The 16,994-nt window shown below is 50.8% G+C and overlaps 5 protein-coding genes across 5 annotated transcripts; 4 read left to right on the forward strand and 1 right to left on the reverse strand.

The window, feature by feature from the left end:
• Positions 1-3,942: 3,942 nt before the first annotated feature.
• SETTUDRAFT_102233 (uncharacterized protein) lies at positions 3,943-5,766 on the forward strand (the record flags this gene model as incomplete). The annotated part of the gene is made up of 3 exons (XM_008023452.1): positions 3,943-4,450; positions 4,622-4,754; positions 4,905-5,766. The coding sequence occupies 3 exons, from the start codon at positions 3,943-3,945 to the stop codon at positions 5,764-5,766; spliced, it is 1,503 nt and encodes a 500-aa protein (XP_008021643.1).
• Positions 5,767-6,836: 1,070 nt separating this feature from the next.
• On the forward strand, positions 6,837-7,469 carry SETTUDRAFT_101761 (uncharacterized protein; the record flags this gene model as incomplete). The annotated part of the gene is made up of 1 exon (XM_008023453.1): positions 6,837-7,469. The coding sequence occupies one exon, from the start codon at positions 6,837-6,839 to the stop codon at positions 7,467-7,469; it is 633 nt and encodes a 210-aa protein (XP_008021644.1).
• Positions 7,470-7,941: 472 nt separating this feature from the next.
• Positions 7,942-8,947, forward strand: SETTUDRAFT_36448 (uncharacterized protein; the record flags this gene model as incomplete). The annotated part of the gene is made up of 3 exons (XM_008023115.1): positions 7,942-8,315; positions 8,377-8,475; positions 8,530-8,947. The coding sequence occupies 3 exons, from the start codon at positions 7,942-7,944 to the stop codon at positions 8,945-8,947; spliced, it is 891 nt and encodes a 296-aa protein (XP_008021306.1).
• A 1,067-nt stretch (positions 8,948-10,014) lies between these two features.
• SETTUDRAFT_62459 (uncharacterized protein) lies at positions 10,015-10,524 on the reverse strand (the record flags this gene model as incomplete). The annotated part of the gene is made up of 1 exon (XM_008023173.2): positions 10,015-10,524. A coding segment is annotated over one exon (510 nt), but the record flags the coding sequence as incomplete, so codon positions are not given.
• A 1,977-nt stretch (positions 10,525-12,501) lies between these two features.
• Positions 12,502-16,599, forward strand: SETTUDRAFT_101865 (uncharacterized protein; the record flags this gene model as incomplete). Its single annotated transcript, XM_008023454.1, has 1 exon — positions 12,502-16,599. One exon carries the CDS (start codon positions 12,502-12,504, stop codon positions 16,597-16,599), a length of 4,098 nt encoding a protein of 1,365 aa, XP_008021645.1.
• Between the last annotated feature and the right edge of the window lie 395 nt (positions 16,600-16,994).

Here is a 16,994-nt window from a genome sequence, read left to right on the forward strand (position 1 = left end):
AGCGGCTTGACTCATGTAGCCAGTTCTTTGGTTCTGTAAGCGCTTCGTGCACCTGCAGTTCGCAGTTCAACCGGTACCTTCTTTCTCTAATCCTCTAAGTGTCCTCCTTTGTGGCACTAACAGCACATATGCGGTCTTGAATCGTGTCTAGGTCCGCCCATAGGCGCGTGGTCTCCATGTAGCGAGAATTAATAGGTGGTAGCCGCGATACAAGGCTACAGACAATAATTGATGATGGTGAAGAGCGGGATGTAGACATAGGATTTATCTAGATAGTTCACTATTCAAAACGGTATGCGCGTACATAGTATAAGATTGAAAGCTTCGATATAGTATGCCGATGCGCCGAGACTGAGAAACTGAAGATTTAAATAACGCAAAATTGATGCGCCAAGATAGTACAGCTGCGCAGTCCAAACCCCATCAGCCACGAAGGAGCTCGTATTCGTTGTGTCCCTAGCAAGCTACACTGCTATCTGGAGCTATAATGAAATAACACGAAACAAGCAAATTCTATATTATTCAAAACTTATCAGCTGTATTATGATAAGTGGGGCTATTGGCATATATGCTTGAAATTATAATGTCTTTTGTCGGGATATATCTACTTGACCTTCTGCATGGTGAAGAAGGTTAGCCTTTTTGCACCACATCTTTTTATTCACTAGAATGGAAAAATAATCTAACCACGCTAATGATAGATTGGAGTATGCTAAACACAAGCGTGTTTGTGACTTAATCCTCTGTGAGCATTCCGTCTTGTATTTCAGGTCGCTAATAATGCTAATACTATAGTTATTATTGTTTTCTATAACGTGGTTCATAAGCGAGCGGACACCCCAAGCGAGCGGACACCTCCCCACCAGCGCGTCGACGTTCAGACTACAACGCGTTATGTCTCAACCACATCAGATTCAACAAACTTTTTCTAAAGCTAATATCTAACTTGCTATTTCTGATATTAATTCCTAACGTGTAAAGAGTGTTAAACGTGCTGCTAAGATCTATAGCGTCCCTTAAATAACTTTATTTTACCAACGCGCTAGAAGACACTCTCGACGCGACTGCGAACCAAATTCAAAGCGCTTGAATAAGCTAGAAGAGGAGGCTATTGTTAGGCGTATTCTTGAAGAGTCTGCGCGAGGATTTGCGCCTACAAAGGCTGAGGTTCGAGCAATGGCTGATAAACTGTTAGAGGAGCGTGGTGGCAACCCTGTTGGCAAGAACTGGGTTGATAACTTTGTTAGGCGGACTGCTGAGCTCCGTACGCGCTAGAGCCGTCCCTATAATCACCAGCGAGCCGCCTGCGAGGACCTAGTGGCTATCTAGCGCTGGTTCGACTTAGTCTAGGCGACAAAGCAGAAGTGGGGTATTGTAGACAACGATATCTATAACTTTAACGAAACTAGCTTTATAATAGGCAAGATTTTATTATAGTTATTAATTACAGTATTAGAAGGATATAGGAAAAAGAAGCGGATACAGCCAGGCAACCGTGAGTGGGTTACTGTAATCTAAGGCGTGGGCGCGTTAGGTCGCTAGATACCACCCTTCGTTGTCTTTGCGAGCAAGGTGCTTATTAACGTCTAGTTTAAGGATTTGCCTACTAACTAGGTTCTTGAAGTTAGTGCTAATGGCTAGACGAATAATTAGCTTGGTCTTGCCTAGTTAGAGCACTTTGATACCTATACAAAGAGGCATACTGTGGGTGGGTATCGACTGCTTATTATCAACGGCCATGAGAGCCACTGCTCTATCGATTTTCAAGATCTTTGCAAGGAGAAGAATATTATTCTTCTCTGCATGCCTCCACACTCGTCTCACCTATTGCAGCCCCTTGACGTCGCCTGCTTCTCGCCGTTGAAGCGCAAGTATGGCGACGCTGTTTTAGGCTTGGCACGCAACCGCACCCACTATATTAGCAAGGAAACCTTCCTACTAGCCTTTAAGGCTGCTTTTGAGCAGTCTATCACGAAGGAGAATATCCAAGCTGGCTTCAGAGGTGCTGGTCTAGTCCCACACGACCCACAGGCTGTGCTATCTAAGCTTGATGTAGTGGTGCAGACACCTCGTCAATCACCACGACGGGTAGCTGCCTGGCAGGCGCAGACACCACGCAACGCGCGCGAAGTTGAGTCTCAAATTAGTCTCATTCAAGAGAGCGTGAGAAAACGCCGTGGATCTTCTGCCAATTCACTTACTAAGCAGATCGCGTAGCTGAGTAAGGGGGCCCAGCAAATGGCACATAAAATGACGCTTATGATGGAGGAAATGGGTACGCTTTGAGCGGCTCTTGACGAGTCAAATAAGCGTAAAAGCCGCAAGCGGTGATACGTACGGACAGAAGAGACTCTTACTATAGGCGAAGTACAAGAAGTATTAGCTGAACAGGCGGGTAGCAGTCGTGGTGATGGTGAGAGTGCGTCGAAGAGGGTGCGAGGAGAGCGGCGGTGCGGGCGTTGCAAGCAGATTAGACACAACGCTCGCACCTGCGCAGTTAAGATAGATAGTGCAAGTAATAATAGCGATTCTAATAATTAATTTAGTATATTGCAATAGTTTATTGACTGTGATAAAAGGCTGTGATAACGTGTTGAAGTTAACGCGCTGGTGGGGAGGTGTCCGCTCGCTTGGGGTGTCCGCTCGCTTATGAACCACGTTATAGTAACGCTACGTAAAATAACGACTTTTCTCAAGAAAAAGATAGTAACAGTAAACCTTTCATTAAAGCACGCTACTATAAATCTGTTCAAGGCCATTGAGTAGAATAATTCTAAATAGTAGGAAATTTAGGCATTTAAAGAGTGGCACTCTGAAAGTAGTATCCATTATGAGTCAGCGATTGATCAGCTGCACGGCCATTGAATCAACTGCTCACACCAACAGTATGTGGATATGGGTGGCGTTCCCCATGGGCGCTGAACAATAGTTGCCGAGCTGAGATCGTGAAGTACTAGGGCTACATAGTTAGCCAATCCCATGACAGTGCTGCATATGTGGGCTGACCAAAAGAATGTGACTAACTCTTCTGAATGAAACAACTATGCATGTATACAGAAACAGCACAGGGCAAAATCCTTGGCAAGCCATGCCCCCGCTATTGCCTCTTTCGAGCGTTGAAAGTTTGAAACCCGGTTACGACTCTGGTGAATGCATGTATGCTATGGCAGTATTGTGGAACAACACGATGAGCCAAGACATGCAGCACAGCACGCTTATCTCAAGATCAGCTGAGCATAGTTTGAATCACCATACGTACAGACAGACATGGCTTGCGTCTTGCATCGAACGAGGCGTTTCGGTATTTAATGAGGCTTCGGGCACTCCAACATGAGCTATCCAGCGATTCCCGCCAGCGACCACACAGGAAATAACTGCCACTTTTTTTACAGCTACAAGTGCTCTAAGTAACGCAAAAACACACCATCTCTACCTGCAGCATTAAATGTAAGCTTTTACAACTCATGCATAATGGGGAACCATGTAGACTAACATAGACGCAAGAGACACCAAGAAAATGTCAGCGAGTTCTGGAAGGACAGGGGTGTGTAAAGTATGCGACCATGCCAACAACGAGCACAACTATCATACATGCGAAGCTTCTGGCTGTCGAAGGAAATTCAAGGTTTGCCAAGCAGGCGGGCATGAAGACGCCGGGAATGAATATATGCTTTGCTTGTGGTGTCGCGACCATCCAAACGCGTGCTCCATGATAGATGCACGGGAGATAAAACGTTTAAAGAAATTATAAGGCAAATGTTGTGGGGTTTGAGCGGGAAGAGGCGCGCTTGATCAGGCAAGATGCCAGTTGTTTTGTGGGGTTCCCGTAAGTATTAGCCTAGCCTACTTACCAGTAAGTACGCCTAGACCTTGCAATATCTAAGCAGGCTTCCTCCCTGATGCACATCAATGCTCTTTCAACCTCATTTCTCATTCAAAATGATGGATGATCAAGTTCGAATAAGTGAAGAGCAATTTCGACGCATCTATGCGGCTGGCTTTGAATCCTGGGCTCAACTTCATTCTCTTGTGATTCAAAATACGAAGCTTCCTCCTCAATGCTTTTTCACGACAGACACATTTCCTCTCTTACCGGCCTTCCCACAGAACCTTGAGCTGGAACAATTCTCTGACAGGTTAACCGCCTCAGGGTCCTCTGTTTGGGCATCTTCAGCAGCAAAATGCGCCCGCGGCATTCCTTCTTTCCGGCGCCGGGTGCAGCTCGAGGTCGCGCGGAAGGACCCGATTCTGCTTTCTATCTCCGATCTGGCTCATACTGATTTCTATTCCACTTCGTGGTTTGTTTCACAAAACGACTATTTGGTGATCCTCGTGTTGGCGTGGGCTTACATCCTATCGGCTCGTTGGGCGGAAATTATGCCGCCACCTTGCTCTCTCACCTATACCGACAGCCTGGCAAAGCACTACGACACAACGATAAAATCTGATAGTTCGCAGCCTTCCATAGTTGTGGATATTGGCCCTGCGAGCCCAAAAGAAGCTCGATGGTGGGCTGCCGTTTTGGCAAAAGGCCAGGGCTGGCAAGCCAATAGTCGATCCTCCTTTTCGTCACCGTGGTCGCTTCGTGTCGAATCAAACCCACAATTTCTACTGTACCCAGAGCTGACTGTCTCGCTTTGTCAAGGCCCTGCATCTACATTCTCAGAAGCCCTCGGCTTTCTGAATACATTTTGTAAACGTCACAACATCATCGATCAAAGCCATGCCGCCTTAGCTGCCGTCCTCCTGCTCCCGTATATGGGCCATAAAACACTGCAATTGCCATGTCCTAATATCGGCACACAGAAAGAATCAAGTGAGGGCCTGATCGATAATCACACGGACTTATCATTACCCCCGGCTATACCTGGAGGGCAACACCTTGACAGACTTCTCACATTAAGCTGCAAAATCAACGGCATACGTCCTCTACTGCTCAGCGTCTTTTATGAACACAGCATAGAATGCAACGCGATAACACCCTGGTTTCAAGGAACGCTCGCTGCTATCAAATCATTGGCAGGCGAAAACCCGTCGATTCTTGGGCGCATGTGTATGGAGAGAAGACCCGAGGTTGCGTGCATGTGGCTGGGCAGTACCATCCTCGGTCTCCAACAAGAACTCCTGCAGCATATAAAATATGGACAAATACCAATCGATCTTGAATGCGCGGCGTGGACAAAAACAATCCAATCGTTCATACAGCAGCCTGTGTCTAGGCCGTTTGTGGTTGATGGATATATACAGCGCGCCGACGAATGTCGTCTACTTTTCTTGTATCAGTCGAGAAACCACACTCGAGTCCCGATTTGCCAATGGAAGCCTTTTGGAACAACCCCCAAGAATGATGTTGATCTCGAAGTACAGGTCCACCAAGATTGTGAAGGCCATGAACTTCAACACCAAGCGTTCGTCTGGAACTGCGCAAAGGGAGAATCAGAGTCACCATCCTTATTGCAATGCTCCCGCCAAACTTATGATCATTCGAGCAAACCCCAAGTTCAATGCACAGTTCCTATTGTGTGGGAAGGTTTGAATCGTGAAAAAGAAGGTGTTTCAGAGAATGCGACGCGCACCATTTTCAGCTGGTTGCGTCCTGATGGGTGCGCACCACAAGAAAAGGCGATCTTCAAGCATGAATGGTTTATGATGGATGATTCAGACGAGGAGGAAGAGATTACCAAGGAAGTAAATTCCCTGAACGGCTTCAAAGATGTCACAAAGATTGAAGAGTGGCTCGCCGGTACGAATGAATATTTTTCCTGACGTTGAAATTAATTCAAGGATCTTTGTAAAGTTTCTAGACTATCTCCCCTGCTGTAACCCGCTCTGTATTACTAATAATATCAGTAGACGCACTATAGAGTGGTTGATTTCCGCTTTCAAATTATGGTTTTCTAATTGTAGTGCGCTAGCTACCATGCAACAGTTGTAACAGGGGTTATGTAAGTTAAGTCTCCATGCATAACAGTGATTATCCAAGCGTTAATACGTAGGGAGAATTTGCTTCTAGAAGGAATTTTAGCCTCTGCACATGTGTAATCTAGGCATTAGCTCACGGCGTAGCGGCACACACGTACGAGACACACGGGCCGAGACGCTTAAAAATACCCGCATACACAGGATACTAGATCGAGGTAGCAGTGAGTGACATAATGCCGAGATAGCAGCCGTCTTCATCTTTTTTTGTTTTACTAAGCATGGCTGGGAATCAATAAGTAGGTCAGTGCATAAGCAAGCAAAGTACTAAGTAAACATAATTGGCAACTCAGCACCCCGATTGGGCGATTGGTGTGGCAATTTCCACGGATACAAGCCAGTCGCAATGCCGAGGCGCGTGGCTGAAATCACGCAAATCCTAAAAGAGATGATGATGTGGAACTTGATAGCGGTGGGGGGGGACTTGTTACATAGTTTAGAGGTAACAAAGCACGCTAAGGGCGCCAAGGCTCCGCGCTCATTCCATCAATCTCACTCTTGTACGTGCACTTGTCTTATTTTCAATCCGCGCTCTTGGCCTATCGCGCTTCTACTAGACAATCCACGCCACACGAGTCAAACAAAGCCGGAAAAGATGATCGTCGGTTGTGCAGAGGTCGCCGTGTCGCGGCCGGGCGTGGCGTCTGTCAAAGAGGCAAGATTCCTTTTGTTGCAACCTGCGCTGGTTGATCAGTCAACACTTTGCTTCCATAAGCAATTCATAGCGGCAACAAAAATAGGCGCGGCAGCCTGATTGACGATTGAATACTAATCCCATCAATGCGGCGAAGATGAATAAATTGGGTGCCCAGCCTTGCCGTGTGGTTTGCGGCGCATTCACTACCAACTAGCTCACCATGACAACCTCATCAAACTATGTCGACGTTTTCGCGCCCTTGACATGGGCTACACCGTACCTTACCTCGCCCGAATGGATAGCCTGCAGCCGGGAAAGAGGGTCCGAGCCTGGCGAAGATACGGACCGATTCTGTCGCGATACAATGCGCGCGAACTATGGCGTGCAGCACTGGGTCGAGGTGTACAAGCAACCCGCGGCGGGCGCAAAAGTCACCAAGTCGCTCTCCCTGGTCAAGTTCGGCACCGGGCTAAATGGGTTTCCGGGCATCTGCCACGGCGGCGCCCTCTTCACGCTCATGGACGAGGCCATGTGCTACATTCTCGTTGCGAACATGGTGCTCGACCACGGCCTTCCCTTTATGAAAGTCGGCGAAGACCAATGGCGGCTGCAGCTCAAGGACGGCAAGCCGGCGCACGAGGTGCTCAAGGGCCGTTTGGTCACGGCCAGCATGGATACCAAGGTTCTAGCGCCCGTGCTCTGCCCAGGAATTGTCGGCATCGAGACCGAAGTGCTGGAGGATAAGGGAAACAAGATGCGGATAAGGGCCGTCATGAGGGATCGACAAGGCAAGGCGGTGGTGCAGGCCGATGGATTATGGGTCAGGGTGGGAGGAGGCGCTGCCAAGCTGTGACCTCCCTCAGCAGGCAATTGGAAATAAATGCTATCACCATGGCGCATATGTTGCCCGCTCAAAACGTCTAGGTGCCTGGAGATCGCGACTCCTTCTCCTTCTTGTTCTGCCATCAATGTTGCATTCCCACCACACGTGTACTGGGATGCCGGCTGATTTCGCATTAACTTCGGGCACGCTAACCGCGAAGGAGCGGCCTCAGCTATTGGTCCATACTACAAACGTACTGCTCCGCCGATAATGCCTGGAATATTTCATCGACGTGGTGCAGCGGAAAACGCACATGCCACGCTCTCCACCTACCATTTGCTATGACGCTTCGAGGCGCCTGACCTTACCTGGGACCCGCCCGCGAGGCTACTATATTGCCAGACATCGTGGAGCTTGGTCGAAGTATAAGAGTAGGCCTATACCAGCAGCCATGGAGGCTTGACTGCACGGCAGACTCAACACGCCCGCAACACTCTAGAAAATGCATACCTTCTTTACCTCGGCCTTGGCCCTCGCCTCTCTGGTCCCTCTGAGCATCGCTCAGAACTCGGGAACATTCAATGTCCTGACGTTCAACGTCGCCGGACTCCCTGAGATTCTCAACGGGAACGACGTGCCCGGCGACAAGACGGAAAACACTGCTCGCATTGGACAGCTGTTCACCAAGTACGACATCTCGCTCATCCACGTCCAGGAGGACTTCAACTACCATGCTACCCTCTACGCAAACGACAAGCACCCATACCGCACGCCTACGAGCGGCGGCGTGCCCTTTGGTAGCGGCTTGAACAGCCTGAGCAACTACCCATACACTGATTTCAAGAGGATCAAGTGGAACACTTGCAGCACTTTCGAGTACGTTACCCCCATCGAATTTTGCCAGAGACTCGATTACTGACGACATATCTTCCAACAGCGGTGCCGACTGCCTCACCCCCAAGGGCTTCACCTACATGAAGGTTCAGTTTGCTCCCGGCGTCATCATCGACGCGTACAACTTGCACGCCGATGCTGGGTAAGTCTCCTATCTTCATGTGTGTTCCAACCGAGCAACTAACAAACCAAACAGCACCACTGCCGCCGACAACAAGGCCAGGGCCGCCAACCTCCGCCAGGTCTCCGACTACATCAAGGCCAACTCAGCCGGCAACCCAGTCCTCGTCTTCGGCGACTCCAACTCGCGCTACACGCGCACCGACGACATCCCCGCCGTCTTCAAGGACGAGAACGGCATGACCGATGTCTGGGTCGAGCTCATCAAGAAGGGCGTGCCACCCGCCAAGGGCGCCGACGCACTCCTATGCCAGAACCCCTCTACCACCAACGACTGCGAGATTGTCGACAAGGTCTGGTACCGCGGCTCGTCGTCTGTCAAGCTGAGCGCCACCAAGTTCGCCTACGCGGGCAACATGTTTTTGTCCGACAAGGGCGAGATCCTGAGTGACCACAACGGTGTGCTTGTTGACTTTTCGTGGTCAAAGGCCTAGATGCTGCTGTAACATCCTTTTTTTTGAAGAGGAGACCAGCTTTGTTGCAAATTAGTGGTAACACTCTGTTCTTCTTTTCCCCCCGTATGATGATGACGATGATTACGCGGTTCCATGTAAATACTTTGGTCCCTTTTTTCTTTTCTCGCGAGAAGCGACCTGCAAATAATGCAATTTGTGTGTACTTGGCTAAAATGTGTCGTGCAAAATATCCATCAAGTATTAGTAACCCCGCGTGTGCCCAACATGACGTTCGATTGGCCACAATATCGTGCATATCTTCAGCCCGAGAATCCAGTTGTCCAGATCGTCTTCATGTACGTACCAAGTAAAAAAGCACAGTTTGCCAACACTTCAGCTGCAGCACGCGTGACGCCATATTCCGGAAAAACACATACCACGACACATCCATTGTTCACCCCCACAAAAAACGCTCCAGCGCAAACCAAGACGTCGTTTCGTTTCAAGACACCATGGCGGTGTTAAGACGCGCATAATCGCCGCGTGGCGGGACACAATGTGGAGTTTGGGCCAGCCACACCCGGGTTCCAAACGCTTGTCATTGCAACGACACTTCTTGGCATCTGGACGTCAGTTTATGCGGATCGGGACTTGTGTTGGGCTAATATCAATGTGTTGGGAAGCCTTGTGGAAAGCTTAACTCTAAGATAGTTGTTGACGATTTAGACTGCACACTGCATACTTGATGCAAAACTAATCATAGAGGAGAAAGTTGGTGGTAGATAAGGCGTATGATTTCCTACTTTGAAGCTGTGCCATGTACAATATGGTAACAGCAAAACGAGCGAAAAGAAAATGGATATATAAAATGAAACAAAAAGATTTGCCTTTTCCTACAACTTCACTGATGCCACCGCGGATGGACTGGAATGATGTTTGTGTCTGAGCGAAAGAGAAAAAAAAACTTCAGATAAGAGAGAAAAGAGGACTTTGTGGGAGATCGGAATCCAAAGCCGAGAACCCCGTCGTTCTTTTTAATCACTTAGCCTGACAAACTCCTCTGGAGGAGGGTTTCTTTTGCTCGTACATGGTACATCAAGTCCCCCTTAGGCAAACATCCAGTACTGAGCCTCATACGCGACGGTGAAAACCTGTCCTGGAACCTTGCCGGCACAAGTCTTTGGCGCGACTCCACCCGAGGTCTGCACACGGTAGACCTCCTTGATTTGGGTGGTGGTGCCAGTAGCCTCGGTCTGGAGCCTCAGCCACTTGACATCTTGATCTGGGTTCGGGGCAGGGGTATCCTGGACCTTCTGCAGCATGGTGACGCCGATGTTGGAAAGCGTAAATTCAGGTGTCTTGAGGTCGTGGAAGAAATGTGTGCCAATGGATGGAATGTTGGCAGGGAGAGAAGAAGTTTTGATGCTGGGGTTGCTAGCAACGATACAGCTGACGTCGTAGAGCTTGGCGAGGGCACCATCGGCGACTGGCGCAGAGGTTGTGTCGGCGCATGTGTAGTTCTGAGTTCCCTTGCCGAGCGCAATGAGGAACACTTTCTCGCCTGATGCTGGGGCGTTGAGAGCCGAAGAGGGTAGCTTGGCGTTTGACATATCGCACCACGCAGCAAATCGCTTTCCATCCCCGCGGGGAGGCCAAGCATCAGACCCAGAGTCGCAGCCATTATCATTTTGTTTCGAGGCGGACCGAGCCGAGTGGCTGACAACATCTCGACGGAATTCAAGGCCTTGCGGAGCAGGGTCTCGAATGCGAAAGGGAGATGCAACGACGCAAGAAGTCATTGACAATGCTGCGAGAAGGACGGAAGAAGTGCGCATCTTGACGGGTATCTGACAATGAATGTGTCTGAAAAACAACAAGTCGAAAAGCTAAGATGGAGCTACCGGAGCTGAAGAGAGCGAAAGATAAAGGAGACAGTGTGTGTCGATGGTATGAAGATGAGATGAGATTTGAAGATGATCTTGTTCGTCTTTGGCGAACACGTCCAATCTTATATATCTTGTTGTCGGCCGCGAACGGTCCTTTTCTGGCTTATTTACAGGGGCTCAGGCGAGTTAATAAAGGAGATTTTGACATGTCTGGAGGGTATCGCAGGTCGGGCCCTCGGTTCGCAGATGCAATGCTCGTAGACGAGCCCGGCATTTGTGCTGGCAATAGGAGAATATGTTACTGTCTTAAGATCTTCAAACGGTCGTTGAAACAAGAGTTCCCGTCCTCAAGGGCGACGCATTGACAGGTGCCGCACAGACACGTAAGATTCGCGCAGGGCTTATCGTAACGGGTCGGGCTGCTGAAAAACGTTGAAGAAGATCCGGGGTAGAGATTGGCAGGAGAATCAGCGCAATGCAAACTTGCTTTTGCCGCGGTGATTTTGAATGCGTCTCGTATTCGGCGGCGCTCAAGTCCAAGGTCGCAGTGTCTCTCAGGCTTGCTTGAGCATCTACTCATCAGCACACGGCGATTCTGTCTAAGCGGTGGCAGAGAGCTGCAGGGATTCTTAGCCGGGAAGAAAGTTTGTAAACATTGGCGACGGGGTTGAAACGGCGCCCGACTACCTGCAGAATTTCGTAGGGATTTCCAATTCGAGCAAGCGTCTGCGGAACTTTGTAGATGCTGATGGCGGTGCTGAAACGGTGCCTGAATACCTGCAGTGTCTGCTACGATCCTCAAACGCAAGGCAAGATGGCGGACCGAAGTACGGGAGACATGGTGTATGGTCCTTGGAGTCCAGAGCAGGCTGAAACAGTCGCCATCGACCTTCGCTTACATGCTCGGCTGCAATTGACAGGCATTATGCTGCTATTTCCATGTTGTGCAAGACCGGGTACTTGGTTATGCCCAAGATTTGTGAAGTCGCGTGTGAAAGCCCAACCATCGATCGCTAGAGGCTCACCAGGTGTCAGGGGTTGTCTTGCCTCAAGGCCCAAGTTGCGTTGACGAAGCAGTTGCAGCGATGTAGCATGGCATGGCGATTGGCACATGCGCTGGTTTACACTTGGCGATGTCGAGTGCGCTGTAGATCCGGCTGTGCACCCGTGTGGGCTCCGTGGGGGGTGGAAAACGTCAAGACACAACAAGCAAAAGAAGGTTTGACAAGGTTAGGCTTAAGGTTCAATAATTCTGAGACGTCCTAGGTGCGATTGGCTCTAGGCTCGCGGGGGCTTAGCGGCAGCCCAAAGGAGCCTAGTGCGCCGGTGCCCGAAATGTCCAGGCTAAGCCCTCCTTGGCGAAGCATGGCGGGGTCACGTGCGGCCCCAATGCAGACTAGGCGGCCTCCGACCCTCCGCGTCACCACCTGCCACTGACCGGCGGCGCACAAAAGGAACATGCGCTGAAAAGCCTCAGGTACAGGCGCCAGCAGAGCCGGTGCTGCGGACCACTCGGGTCCTTGCATCGCCATTTGGGCCGGAGCGTGGCGGCCAGCGGTGTGCCTTGGCACTTCTGCAGCTCCGCCTCAAGCTTGACGCGTATACGACAGCCAGCGCCGAATAGACGTATGCCTTTAGAGGCACGCCCGCCCGCCTTTTCATGCTAGCCGTGCTCACCACACTCTTGCTAGCGTTTGGATTGATACCATGGAGCAAAGAGTCGGCCTGCAAGAGCTCATCAGAGCTGCAGGTGTCATTCCGCTTGATTCCCGTCAGCCTGTCCTTCCCGCCCCCACGCAGCCAGCCGTCGTGGCTAGCGAGGACGACCATGCACGCGCACGAAGCATTCTCCTGGAACGCCGAGCAAAGAACCCGGAGACCAAGAGCGTGCTGAAGAGCATCTTCAAAAGCTCAAAGGACAAGGACAAAGCCCACGACGCCATCCAATTCTCCCAGGACGAGCTTGATCAGACCCTGTCCGCCGTCATCCGTGATGTTTCGACCGGGCCCGGCTTGATTCAAGCCTTTCTCAACCTCGGTGCCAAAGTCAACATCATCGAAACCCTCGACAAGAAGAAGAAATCCGGGGCCCAAGCCAACACCTCGTTGCGCCGTCGGAGCACAGTCTTGCAGCAGGCCGCGAGCCTGCGAAAGGCCGACGGTGTCAGCATCCTCGCCAGCTCCGGTGCTGACCAGACGACATTGGACGAGGCACTCAAAGCGGCACTCACTGCGAATGACCAGCCATGCATATCAGAGCTGCTGCGGCACGGCGCCGACCTTAACAACTTTCCCAATTCACTGGCCAATGCAGTGCGTTCAAACGACTTGAATCTTGTTCGGCTCCTGTTGCGAGCACCGAAGCCTCTCCACAACAACATCATATCATCCTGTCTGCCTGCTGCAGTACAGCAGACTTCTGATGCCGTCATATCACTATTAATAGCATATGGCGCTGATCCAAACTTTGATTCCGCGAGCGCTCTCAACATGGCCATCGGAAGGCACCTTTACAAGCTCGCGGTTGCTCTGGTTGCAGGCCCTACTCGCCTCACCCCCGCCAATCTGCAACATGCACTCGACACCACTATGAGATTGCCGACACGCCAGGCAACTCTGCATTTCCTCCCACTTCTCTTCTGCTGTGGCCTTCCCCCAGACAGCCGGGGTTTGTCTGACTTTCTCATCTGCGTTGTACGTGGCAATGACACAGCCGGGGCCAGAATGATGATTAGTTATGGCGTTTCAACAGCAACGAATGAAGCGGAATGTCTGAGAGAGGCCCTGGAAAATTCAAACTGGGTTTTGGTGCATGCTATTCTCCAGACCCCAGTGGCACAGCAACACGCGGTCGCTGCACTGGCTTCGATACCACGCAATGCACCCTACTCCGACAGATACTGTGTAGTCAATGGACTGATACAGAAAGGCGTCAAAGGCTCACCGCTTGGACCGCTGCTTACCCAGTCCACCAAAGAAAGAGATTACCAGCTGATCGAGCTTCTTCTTGGGGCTGACGCGCCAGTCGACTCCAACGACGGCGGTGCACTTCATGCCGCTGTCTTGAACAAGGATCTTAAAAGCCTGCAGTTGCTCCTCAGTACTCGTCCATCGCCGGAATCCTTGTCGAAACTCTTCGAGCTCCTCCAAAACGGATTCAGTGCATCTGAGCGACGTAACATCTCCCGCTTGTTACTTGAACATGGAGCACGTGGCCCGGGTGTAGATCAAGCTCTAGTCGACGCAATTGCAGACACCTCTTCTGAGCGGGATTTGGCCTTGATCACGGATCTGGTTCGCAAGGGTGCAAGCGTCGACTATGAAAACGGCAAAGTATTTTCCTTGGCCGTTGCCCAAGTCGACGTGTCTCTTTTGCGTCTGCTCTGCAATGCAAGGCCCACAGCTTCGTCGACTTCGACAGCTCTCCCTCTTGCATTCGATCCAAAAACTGGAAGACATGAAAAAACCCTTGAGATCATCGAGTTGTTGCTGAGCTACGGCATCAAAGATGAGCCGGCTGGACAAGCCTTACAGATTGCTATCAATGGTGGCCCGAGCAACATCGACATTGTTCAACGACTTCTTACTGCAAGTCCTGGACTTCTCAGTACCGCTTTCGCTCATGCCGCTGCTTTGGAAGATCCGCAGAAGAAGGCACCAATCCTAGACGCGCTTTTGAAGCTTGGAGTACCACAAGACTCTTTGGACCAAGCCCTTGCCGCTGAAACCCGACACGCGGTTGCGACCAAGGACACAACTAGTACTAAGCTATTGTTAGGGCAAGGCGCTTCTGTGAGTCACAACAATGGCGAGGCTCTAACTATTGCAGTAGCTTCGGGAGACTGCTCGCTAACAGCATTACTTCTCAGTGGAAAACACCCAGCATCACAACCCAGCCTTACCAGAGCATTTCGGACACTATTTACTGACAACAGCCTTTCTCTTACCGAGAACTATGACAGCATTGACAAAATATCGGATGAACTACTCAACCGGGGCGTCGATCAACTCGCCATCGACGCCGCCCTGCGTGCTGTCCTTAGTAAGGAGCCCGGCGGCAACAGCACCGAGCTCCTGCTCGACCGCTTACTTTCCTACCGTGCCGATGTCAACACGGCAGATGGCGCCTGCTTTGTTTTTGCAGCACAAAAGCATAGCCCCGCCATCTTCGAAAAGCTCATGCTTAACAATCCCAAATTCAACATCATTGTCCCAGCATTGTTAAGCTCTAATTTGGAGGATGATGTAGTCGTCCCGGCAATACAATCGTGCTTCGATCATGGATGCTCCGTTGATGACCTTGCGGTCGGACATAACAAGACTCCGATTCTGATTACCGCCATGACGGCCTACCCGCGCAGTGACGCTCTCATCAAGCTGCTACTCAATCATGGCCTTGATGCAGATGCCACAGTGTCCGTAAGACTCCATCCAAATGCGGATCCGGAATCAGTCCCCGCGCTTTACTGGGCGCTAGCTCAACCACAGAAGCGCGTCTCGGATGCTGCCATATCCGCCCTGCTCGCATCCGGTGCATCCGTGAGCTATATATCGCCTTGCTCGGAAACGACGGCCCTAATGCTCGCCGCGCGTGAGGGTCGCCATGCCATAGTCAGTTCATTGCTAGAGCGGGGCTCGGACATCGACGCTCGAGATACGTGGAATAAATCGGCACTGTTCTATGCTAGTGGCACGTTATCCGGGGAAACCGTTGCGAAAGCGCTAGCCCCGCATACCCCAGGAAACGACGGTAGCATACATGAGTCAGCTCGCGAATTGAACGTGGAGGCCGTGAAGGTCCTGATTGACTACGGCCACGATCCAAACTACCCATCTCGACTCCATGGCGGCCGAAATGCCCTCGGAGAACTCTGCCTCAATGCTACCGTCAACTCTCCCGTTCAGCGCTCTCGCCTCCGCCAGGTAATCCGGCTTCTCCTTTCCAACGGCGCAAACGCAAAATTCCGTGCCCGCAACGAGAAGTCGTGTATCCTCCTCGCGCTCGACAATGCCTATAGCGCGCTCCCCGTTACAGAAGCGCTGCTGGAAACAGATATATGGCAGGACATCAACGACAAAGCGCACATATACCATGACGCATCTTCTGGCCTCCACTACTCGCCCTACTCATACGTCGAGGTGCTGCCTGCGCCATCACGCATCCCCATCCGCAGCGCTCTCCTCGACCTCCTCCGCGACAAATCCTGCATACCCATGTACTACTCGTCATCGGCGCTCCAACCCGTCGGCGCAACAGGGATCCCGCCCGCCATCGCGAAGCTCGTAGACCAGCAAAAAGAGCACGACCTGTACATGCGGCATTCTAAAGAGAAATTCGAGCACTCGCGCTCCATGGACGAAACAAGCCACAAGGACGCCTTGCGCCGCAAATCCGAAGCCCTTGACGCGGAGCTCGCGCTGCAGACCAAAGCCACAAAACACTACACGGCGCTCGAGCAGCAGAAACACGAATTCGAAGTCCAGCGCTTGCGCGAGGCCGAGCGCATCCGCCGCGCCGAAAAGGCCTCGTGGCATGCACTGCTGGTTGAGCAGGAGCGCGATGCGGCGGTGCGGCGCCAGGAGCTCGAGGACCAGAAGATGCGCGATGCGATGAATGCTGAGCAGATGATGATTGAGCAGCGCAAACAGGAGGTCGAGCATAGAGCTAATGTCGAGCGCAAGATGCTCAAGGAGAAGGAGGAGTTTTACGAGAGGAATGTCAAGAGGCAGAGGGAGGTTAGGCAAATTGAGGGCGGTGCTGGTGCTAATGGTGCGCCGCCACCGCAGTGGGGGACTGTGGATTAGGCTGTGTACGTTTGTCTGTTTTGGTATCGTTCTTCTCTTCTCATCTTTCCACGAAATGCGTTCAATGAAAAAGAAAAAAGTTCAAGGAAGGAAGGAAGGATAAAAAAAATCGAAAAGTTGGATATATATATATACATATGCATACGAACGAGCACATGTGTCAATAACAACAAGCAAACAGAATTTCGAGAAAAGAATAATCAATACCATCATTCATCTTCATTTTTTTTGGGAAGAAGAAAAACAAAACAAAAGAATCTGGCTATGCTATTAATTTGTGAGAATTGCAAACGGAAAAGGAATGCAATCCATGGGTATCTCTCGTGCGCAGCGCAGGAAAAAAAAAGAATATAGATATATAGAATGCAGAAGAACCAGAACATAAAGACAAAAAC

Source organism: Exserohilum turcica, assembly GCF_000359705.1.
Source record: "Exserohilum turcica Et28A unplaced genomic scaffold SETTUscaffold_10, whole genome shotgun sequence".
Classification (NCBI taxonomy): Eukaryota; Fungi; Ascomycota; class Dothideomycetes; order Pleosporales; family Pleosporaceae; genus Exserohilum; species Exserohilum turcicum.